The following is a 10,124-nucleotide window of genomic DNA, read 5'->3' as shown; positions in this document are numbered from 1 at the left end:
AGAACGCCTCCATGTCGAAGTGAAACGGGTCCAAGCGCGCGGCTGCTGCGTCGGTCGGCGGCGGAGCTAGGCGCGCGGCTGCTTCGTCCCCGCGCTTCGCGTGATGCCTCCGCCCTGGCGCCGCGGCTCAGCACGGCCCGAACACCACCAGCTGCCGGCTGCCATTCCCCTCGCGGAGCAACGCCGTGACGCAGCAGGTGCCTCGTCCCCATCCACACTCCACAACCGCCTGCCGCACCGCCGCGGCCCACCACCGGAGGACGACCTGCAACTCCTTCGTCCCCATTCCTCCGCCGCCGCAACTCCCTCGTCCCCATCCTCCGCCTCCGTAACTCCCTCGTCCCCATCCTCCGCCACCGCAACTCCCTCGTCCCCATCCTCCGCCGCCGCAACTCCCTTGCCAGGCTCGAGATTCTTGGCGGCCTGCCGCGGCCCCGCAGCCCACCACCAAATGACGACCTGCACGCTCCACGATCCATGTGGTGGTTGGACTCGCGCGCGCATGCCGCCGGCGATGAAATCAGGGAATAGGGAAGAGCAGTGGTAGGGGAGAGAGATTTGTTGTTGGGAGGGAGGTTTTTTCTGAAAAAAGACCAATCTAACATCATCTAGCCTGAACCGTTACGCCACGTCGTAAAAAACGGACCCCACCTGTCATAATTGTGCTTAAAATAGTCTAGGCCACCGATCAGTGTTTTCTACAAAAGATTAAGCTCAAAATCAGTGCTTTACAGAAATTCATAGAAGAGTGTTTACTGTAAACTTAGGTTTTAATGTGATGGTTTTCTACAATTCACTCGTCCGTTTTAGGGGTCGGCATTGGAGATGTTGTGAGACCAAACGAGGAGCATGTGGTTTTATTAAGGCTCTCTACCGGAGGGGGATTGCTCGCGAAGCCCGGCACACAACTCGGAATGATCAGCAGGCAGAACAAGAACTGAAACCACAGAGCACCCACACTCTCCAAGTTCATCTCCGGATGTTCGTCAATTATCACTTATCGGCGCCTTTGATTATCTCCTCAGAGAGCCTCCCGAGCGCAGAGTAGGAGGACCCGCCCTCCTCGACGGCCTTCCGGCACGCGGCCTTCATCTCCGCGGCCTTCTCCCTCGCCCTCCTCCCCTCCTCGGAGTCGCGCTCCATGAGCGCCTTCACGGCCCGCTCCAGCTCCGCCGCGGCGACGAAGTTGTTCCTCTCCCGGTCCACCTCCATGGCCACGGCCACGCCCATGCAGGCCACCAGCGTGAACGCGTTCAGGTGCTGCTCCGCGTACAGCGGCCACGGCGCCATCGGCACGCCGAACCACAGGCTCTCCAGGATCGAGTTCCACCCGCCGTGCGTCACGAAGCCCCCCACGGCGGCGTGCGCCAGGATCTCCTTCTGCGGGGCCTTCGCCGGCCACACCAGGCCCTGCTCCTTCGTCCTCCCCAGGAACCCCTCCGGGAGCAGCTCCCCGAGGTCCGCGTCCGAGGGCTCTCGCGCGCCGGCTGCCGGCGGGCCGCGCAGCACCCACAGGAAGCGGTGGCCGCTGCGCTCCAGCCCGTGGGCTATCTCGTGCGCCTGAGCCGCCGTGGAGAACCCCATGCTGCCGAAGCAGAGGAGCACCACGGACGCCGGAGGCTGCGCGTCCAGCCACCGCACGCACTCGTGCGGCCGCTCCGCTGGCGGGGTCACGGAGAGCACGGGCCCTACTGGGTAGACCGCCGGGGCGGGAACTCCGGGCGTGCACCGGCCGTCGCCGATGGCTGCAAGGACGCTCCGCTCCAGCTCGGTGACCGTGTTGATGATGACGCCCTTGGCCTCCGTGAACCGCCTGCCGTGGTACACGAACCACGTGTAGTTGGGGTTCTTCTTGTCCATCACCGGAACCGGGAGGCACGACGGCGGCACCGGCGGCAGGCCCGGCACGTCCACCATGCCTCATCTCCCCGAACTCGACGCCCACCTCCTCGTGGAGCGCCGGCAGGCGCAGGAGGAGCGCGCAGAAGGCGGCGTCGGCGGTGACGTACACGTAGGCCGGGACGGCGAGCTCCCGGGACACGTCGAGCATGGTGGTGCAGAAGAAGTCGAGGACGAGCGCGGCCACGGGGCGCGCTAGGCCGGAGACGGCCGCCCTCACGTGGGCCGCGTGGAGCTGCACGAACCGGGAGACGAACTCCTCGATGCCCAGGCAGTCCGCCGGGGGCTCGACGGCGGGGAGGTGGTGGAAGCGGATGTCCAGGCCGGACGCCTCCTCCCTCCGTATGTGCGCGGCGACCTCGGACCTGTGGCTCTCCCCCGGCGGCTGCATGACGAGCACCGTGAGCGACAGCGCGCCGCCGCTGCGGGCCAGCAGCCGCTTGCCGGCGTCGAGCATGGACATGAGGTGGCCGGCGGCCCAGACCGGCAGCAGCACCACGGTCGGGGTCGCCATCTGGTTGGTGCACGGTCGGGCTAGGAGTCTCGGATCGGATGGATGACGCTCGTGGTAGAGTACTACTTGCTTGGGAGTTGGGAGTTGGGAGTTGGGATAAATGGTCGAGGAAGCTTTTGAGCGAGTGACACGGCGGGTCTTGGTTTTTGACCGCAGGCTGGGCGTGGAGGCAACGCTGCTCGACAGTTGATGGCTGCGTACAAAAAGGGAAATGAAATGGATGCAATCGTGTGGCGGTTGGTGGCTCTTGATGGAAAAAATCACAAGGTGGGTGGTAGGCGGAATTGTCGACGGGCGGGATTGCTCTCCGTCTCCGGTGAGGCGGTGAGGCGGTGACCATGCGGCGTCTTCTTTTCCTCCCGCTCCCACTCGATTCCCCCGTCTTGGTACTCCATGCGTTCGCCTTAGTATGTGGCCCTGGTGGCTTCTGAAAGCACCAAAAAAGATGGAACAGGTCATGTGGGTGGCTGATCACTGTCGCAGAGGCTCTTTGGGTGTCGCTTGTCAGGGCTTAATTGGCACGACAGATCAAGCCACACAATCAGTGGCGGAGGCAGAAACTCAATATAGAGGGGGCCAAACATGTTATATAATGTTAGACGAGGCCAAATCTTCTAAATCTTGTTAATTATGTTTGAAAAATGGACAATTTGAAGCACATATAGCTGTATTTGTGAGAGCATAGGGGGGCCAGGGCCCCTGCCAGCACCCCCTGCCTCCGCCACTGGACACAATTGTACTACTACTACCACAAGTCCACAACACACATACACGCACACGCAGCAGCAACACACGCACACGCAGCAGCAGAAACACACACGCAGTGACACGCAACAGCACGCCCAAATTCGTTGAAATTGTTCACCGCCGGCGAGGAGTTGTGGGGCGTCAGGGTTTCCATTTATCCGGTCACCAAGGCGGCAGCGGCGGACGGGAGAAGGATATGTCCTCGTGTGGACAGGTGAAGTTTCTTTTTTCTCTAGAGTGGCGCCGAGGAGTAGAAATGGAAGAGTTGGCGCGAGAATAAACTTAGAGGAGTAAAATTTTGCTCCTCTAAAGTTTTGAGGGATCGATTAGGTACGGTTAACTACATATTTTGCTCTTTAAAAAAAATTATAGAGATGCTCTTTGAGCGCATGGAACCAACAAGGTTTCATACATTGCAGATGGCATTGAGAAGCACATGCCCCAGCATGAGGTCCACCAAGTCCCACAAGGGGTTTCACAACCGTTCCAAGGACCACAGGTTTCAATCACAAAGAAAATGGAGGGTAACAGCAAAAAACATGGAAGATAAGTGAGTCGCCGGCTTGGCTGATGACCTTTTCACCACATCGTGCCAAACTTTTGTACCCCGGCGTTACACTTTGAAAGTTTTTGCATCAAGGCGCATCATGCACTTCAAGTTTGTGTACCGCAAAGCATATTAACTCATCTATTCGCGAAAATGTTTGTTACTATATGCATTTTATGCCGGTGAAGTCTTGGAAAGCTATTCTTTCGTTTGTTTCCTTTGATTACATATGTAGGGGCTAAAGCTACTATTGCACAAAGCCTGGGTGCGGATTCATTCACAACTTGAAGTTGAGGGAAATTCATATGGTCTGGTGGTTGTTATACTTGGTCCAATAAACAAGAAAATTCCATCCTTGAGAAGCTTGATAGAACTCTCATTTCTCCTGTTTCGAAGGATGCTTTCTTTGGTGGACATAAAAAAGCTTGTCAGAGATATGCCTGACCATGACCCCTTTCTGATTTGTAGTGGTGAACATCGTGCTAAATAACCTGGTAACAGAAGTTTCATGTTTGACATGTCGTGGTTAGAATTTCCTCCCACTGTTTGCTGATCTTTAGGCAAAACATGTGTACACTAAGCTTCCCATTGATATCCTAAACATCACATCGAAGAGATACTAAAAATAAATAAGGCTTGGTGGTCCAACCTTTTTGGGCCCAACCAGAAGAAAAAATGAGTTAAAGTTAGAGGAACTTGCCCTTTATCTACTGAAGAAAGCAAATATTAAAATTGGACTTGACAACCTGAATGTTGAATAAGTGGTTCTAGACCTAGAAGAAATAGACATATTCTTCAATTAACACAAAAGTACAATTCCAACCGAAACTTAAGAAACTACAACCAAAATTTAAGAAACAATAACAACCGGAACTTAAGTTCTGATTGTTGTTGTTGCAGAGAGCCCGTGAGAGATGACTCTTGGAAGGGAGTCAAAATACGAAGGTACCCTTCTGAGCTTGAGCTCAAATGAGCTTGGATGAATAGTAAAATGAAAAAAAAGAAGAACAAATCTATTTTTTTGGTAAACTTTGACAAATGTTCTAAGTGTTTGCAAATTTTCATCATGAGACCGCATTTGTGGAAGGTGTGGCAAAAAAAAAAACAGTGCTCCAAAACGCTTTCGAAAGTAGCATTTTCAAAGTATCGGTTTTTTTTCACGCCTTCCACAAATGATCTCATGATGAAAATTTGCAAGCACTTAGAGCATTTGTCAAAGTTCCGCAAAAAAAATAAAAAAAATCAATTTTTTACTGTTCATCGGAGCAGAGCTCAGATACTCCGTGTCAAAACTCCTCCTTTTTCATAGGGTTGCTAATTGATGAAAAAGAGAAAACACCATGCACTCCATTAATGCTGATGAGATTGTTACTGAACCATGCCTCTACATACTATGAGGAGTTTTTGGGCATGCTCCTGGGATTGTTTAGTTTGTCCAATGATCTTTGATATGCCTCCGACTTCCTTGATGAGGTTGATAATTTTGATCTCATTAAACCTTTAATATTGAGAATATGGCTCCTGGTCTTGATGATATCCCTATTGAATTATGTCGACACTGTTGGGAGATTGTAAAAACTGGCATTATACATCTCTTTGGTTGTTAAGGGATCTCTTGATGTTCAAAGACTGAACTGGCATAATCACCTTGTTGTCTAAAACAACCGGTGCTAATAAAATTCAGGATATCCTGAGATGTGTTTAGAAATGGAAAGCTAAACCGACGACACTTCATTCAGATTCTTATGTTAGAAACTGTTTAGTGTGCATCAAAATACACTAATTTAGGCTACCATATAGGAGACATTATTTTTAGCCCTCGGACTCTAGTGCTATGTTTGTTCTGAAATTTTGAAAAGTTTCCTGATTTTGTTCTTTTTGCATATAAAAAGATGTGTTGTTACTTTTACATACACTAGTCAATGTGTACGTGCAATGCACGTTAATTTGGAAGTATATTAAGTGCATGCGGATATTAGATAGGATATTATTTGCGTGTTATTATGTGATTATCACTATATTTGGCATGAAATTAACTGCACGCTAAACGTGTTGAGCGCTCGACATTGAAGCGGTTTAGGTCGTTGGATTAACATGATTTGACGGCCGAGATTAATTAGATCTGCCCTTTTGGGTCTTTTTATATTGATACAGATATAGATATAGATATAGATGAATTGACTCGAAACCTTTTGCTATGCCAACTTTTTTTATCCGCTGGGATTCATTGGATGCAATTACAAGGACTATGATCCGTTCAGATAATTTGTAAACAACACGGAACAAATAAAAGAAAGGCTAAACACCTTCAACTGGATCTACCTACACATGCATGGACAGTAAAACCTAGAAAAACACTTTAAAATGTAAAAAAAAATCCAAGAAATCATTTTTCCATACTAACTTGTCTATTTTCTGCAAAGAGCACAAAACTTATTGTTTTGCCAGCAAAATTACATACGCATAGCAGACTCAAACATTGACACGCGTGACTTTTTTTTGTTGAATTTCTTTTAACATCGTATTTTTGTACAGATACAACTCCAAATTTCTGGTATAAATCCATTATCTACTATACAAAAAAAACACTTTGAAACCCACTATGAATCTCTGGCCTTTTTCCACGCAAGGCCTTCCATTCTATACACAAAACAAACAGTATACTTTGCAATCTCAGATTTATTTTTTGCTTTGCCCTCTATACTGCAGCAATATATATACACTACACACTGCACTACAACAATATGCTCATCATAGCATACGACTAAACAATCTGGTTGAGACTGCCAGTATTTGGTTGTTCTTCAGGAGCAGATCACATCCAGTCAACATAGTCAGAAGATGATTTCGCTTCTCTTTTGGGCTTCGTGTACCTGTTGTTCTCAAACTTTGCTTTTGACGTGAGCGAATCCAGAACTGCAGCTTCAGAGAGGTCCCATGGCGTCATCAATATGCTGTGGCATACATCCGCATTGGGGAAGAGAGATTAGCACAGGTTTTGTGGGTAGGGAATACATGCATGCAACTACTGATGTATCTCGGGTAGCCTGTCGTTTTCTGATGAAAATTGTGATCAACTGAAAATAACAATGTTTCACTTGCAAGACGAGCTCAGGAAGCTCTTTTGCTCGTTTTTGACATGCTAATTGACAGAAAGCGGTAGATAAAATGAAATGTGGAATTAGAGGAAACCTATGAAAGAGTAAAAGTGATATGTAGGTACATATCACTTTTAGTAAACCCTGAAGATATCTCAGTTCAGATTGTAATGTTTACCTAGCAAGAACTTCCTCCAAAATAGTACGTTGGCAAGGTGTCACATAGTATATGCACTTTCTCGGACACTGCCCAACAGCAAGTTGGACAGGGTAATCGTCACCATTACCTGAAAAATAAAAGGGTACATTATTTCATAGAAAACAGAAAGGATTGAGATAGGAGTGTTGCACAAGCTGTCTGCGAAGAATTCACTGGCAGATGATATACTATGGAAATTTCCAATCAAGTCAATTGGCAATGTTCAACCTACCTTGAGATATTGCACGAGCTGTACCAATGTCATCTGCAAATGCAAATGCATGAGGTGCCCTTTTAACACAAGAATATGGGCATCCTGCAGAAGATATCATTTTTTTCTCAGTTATCAGATCAAGGTGCGAAAATATGTCAAGTTGTACATGCATTTACAGTGTGCTCGTCCGTGAAAACATATATGTTAACTCTCAAAACAAGGAAACCGACCAAACTCAGTGGCTTCAACCCATACACGCAATATTAACGGTGTACAGATCCTTAGTAAAACAACAGTGTATTTGTTTAATTTCTGAAGACAGCATATCTTGTAGTAGATCAATTAGCAGGACATAAATCTCGTAAAGTTAGGGTTATCGGAGAAAAGATCTGCTTCAGTAAAGTTTAGTTTCTCAGTGCCAATGCAAACGCTTTGTATTTAATTAGCCCTAAACCACATCCTTCACACGAACTGAAGAGAAACAATATGATGCGATAAGTACCAGTGCCAATACATAGGATCTCATTGACAAATATGTCGCGAGCTTCACACTCAGGTTCATCAAATGGGTCAATATTGTTCCTGCACAACATTCCAATGTATACACATGAGTTGATTTTTCCCGAGAATATTTTTGAACTTGTGCATAGTTGCAGAAATCACTGTTTCTTGTAGTATTTAGATGCCTACAAAGACTGTAAAGTCGACATGACACAGCCAGTTTGTATTGAGTAGATTTACTGGTCGATGTACCTTAAACCTCATTAACATCTACTAACCCACATATATTCCCTTCCCCTTTTCACAAATTATTCTCAGGCAACCTCTGTACAACTGTAGCATTTCCTGATCAGTCTTTGACAATTCATTCCTTCAACTATACATGTTTCAGAATTTTATTATATAGGGTCATTTTAAGTTATAAATAACCCCAGAAACTAGAATCGCTGCTTCATCCACTGTACTTGGAACATATTCAAGATTGTCAAGACAAACAGCTGATATGACTTGCGACCCAATCTATGGAAGGAAGCAAATGTTCCAATCAGCATTGCATCATATTTTAAAATACAAGCTCATGAAAGAATTCACTACCTTTCAATAATCATTCCCATGTTGCCAGATAACATCTGTGTGAAACGAAGCAGTGTAACTAATAGCAACATGTAAACAGAAGGTGAAAATAAGGAAATAATCATCTAAAGGATAATGTTGAGTTATTTGATAACGACATGATTTAACACTTTGATTGTAGATGCAGAAGGGTAAAAAGTAATAAATAGACAGAACTGAATACATACAGGTCTACATAAATTCTATTTTTGTTAGTAACTATATGTCCCTGCACCCTGCATTATGCCATCGAGTTCTTTCAGGGGTACTGATTTTTTAGCGATAAATTATGTTTCTCAACAAAACAAAGTGGCAATGTTTACACACAAGTACATCAGACCCTCCTGTAAAAATGTGTTGCAGTGCAAGAAATGAACAAAAGATCATAAACTAGCAGGGTATTCTAATCTAACAAATTCAAAAGCAACAGATTCAGCAACCCTGGCCTTAAGGCCACACCTGGTCCTGTTACTTTGTAATGGTCGCTGTATTATGGCAGCACTCCAACGAACTTGTGAAAAATTCAGGCATCTAGCGAACACGATTACCTCATAGGCCTCCAGCACCCGCCTCATTATTAAATCTGCACTCTCCGTGTCCTTGCAAACGTCAGGATGGAATTCCTTTACCTGTAACAAAAACTCGCAAGGTCAAGTCGCTGTTGACGACGTCCTCCTTGCAACGACCTCAGTAAAGTGAGCTGTTTCGTAGAGCGCGCGAACTGAGCAACAAGGGGCAAGTACACTACCCGAGCGCGGAAGGCGGCTTTGAGCTGCGCGGCGGAGTAGCCGGCCGAGGCGTCGAGGCCGAGGACCTGGAAGGGCGTGGCGAGCGGGTCTAGTATCCTCCCGGCGCCCCCCTCGCCGCCACCGTCCCCGCCGGCGTGCGCCGGGACGGGGAGGGTGCGGCGGGCCGCGCCTCGCCGCGGCGACGCCAACGGCAAGCTCCGTACGAAGGGGGCCGGGTGGCCGCGCGGCGGGAAGGAGGGCAAGGCGGCCAGCGAAGCGGCCATCACGCTCACGGCACCCCTTCGTCGTTCCGGCGCCGCGCGCGAGCGGAACGTGCCTGGCTCGTGCGGAAGTGTGGCGCAACTCGGCTCTTGTGTTTGTTAGAGCAACACCCAACTCTAGCACGGTCAGTCGTATCTGCATCCTCCAAATGAAGTGAAATCTATGAAAAACTATTGAATTCATACTCCAACCAACTCATCCAAAACTAATGAAAGGAAGTAGATAATATATTTCTACAACACCTCTCACGTTTAGGTTTATTTAGGTTTTAGACGTGGGATCGATGTAGGCTGTAGAATTTTTTTTTGTTTTAATACTGTGTTGTCAGGGTCTTGAACTTCAAAACCACTTGACTCGGATACCATATTGAACTCATGCGCTAGCAAACACATCCAAAAGTATAAACTGATGGAAGAAGACGGAAAATATATTTGAACAAAAGCAATGCATAAAGTTTAGACTTGACATAAATAGAGATAAAAATATTTCCTACGGCTGAGACCCATTTATTATTATTGGCTAATAATAACTCATTTCCCCATCTCATCAATGAACAATTTCAACAATGATTTCAATGAGCGAAACAACTATACAAATGAACCAATAGTTTAACGTCTATTTTTGTTTGGCCTCTTCCTCAGTTTGGATGTGACCTCGCAGGCAGGGATAATTGGGCTACTGTCACTTCTGCGGTCACGCTATCTGCGGACGCATGTGCGTCCTTGATGTGCGAGAAGGCCACAACTTTATAGCCCTTTGTGAGTGTGGCTTCCTTTTCTTTCA

General features: G+C 47.4%; 2 protein-coding genes across 2 annotated transcripts; both read right to left on the bottom strand.

Annotated features, from left to right (window-relative positions):
* Nucleotides 1-694: 694 nt before the first annotated feature.
* LOC125517111 (anthocyanidin 3-O-glucosyltransferase 2-like) lies at nucleotides 695-2,843 on the bottom strand. Its single transcript, XM_048682303.1, is given in 2 exon segments — nucleotides 695-1,921; nucleotides 1,923-2,843. Coding segments are annotated over 2 exon segments (1,419 nt in total). The 5' UTR covers nucleotides 2,414-2,843; the 3' UTR covers nucleotides 695-993.
* Nucleotides 2,844-6,186: 3,343 nt separating this feature from the next.
* On the bottom strand, nucleotides 6,187-9,457 carry LOC125517100. Its single transcript, XM_048682296.1, has 7 exons — nucleotides 9,080-9,457; nucleotides 8,880-8,960; nucleotides 8,314-8,348; nucleotides 7,721-7,800; nucleotides 7,237-7,320; nucleotides 6,984-7,092; nucleotides 6,187-6,661 (listed from the first exon to the last, which is right to left on the bottom strand). Exons 1-7 carry the CDS (start codon nucleotides 9,341-9,343, stop codon nucleotides 6,523-6,525), a joined length of 792 nt encoding a protein of 263 aa, XP_048538253.1. The 5' UTR covers nucleotides 9,344-9,457; the 3' UTR covers nucleotides 6,187-6,522.
* Between the last annotated feature and the right edge of the window lie 667 nt (nucleotides 9,458-10,124).

Source organism: Triticum urartu, chromosome 1 (genome assembly GCF_003073215.2).
Source record: "Triticum urartu cultivar G1812 chromosome 1, Tu2.1, whole genome shotgun sequence".
Taxonomy (NCBI): Eukaryota; Viridiplantae; Streptophyta; class Magnoliopsida; order Poales; family Poaceae; genus Triticum; species Triticum urartu.
The sequence above is the reverse complement of the archived record's forward strand: the minus strand, read 5'-3'. Positions and strand labels throughout refer to the sequence as shown.

Excerpts from the sequence above, each read along its gene's own strand:
- LOC125517100 (XM_048682296.1), bottom strand. The coding sequence starts at position 9,343 with ATGGCCGCTTCGCTGGCCGCCTTGCCCTCCTTCCCGCCGCGCGGCCAC. Across the intron at positions 8,349-8,879 it reads GGGTGCTGGAGGCCTATGAG|ATGTTATCTGGCAACATGGG; the intron begins GTAATCGTGTTC and ends CGTTTCACACAG. Across the intron at positions 7,093-7,236 it reads AGCTCGTGCAATATCTCAAG|GTAATGGTGACGATTACCCT; the intron begins GTAGGTTGAACA and ends TTTATTTTTCAG.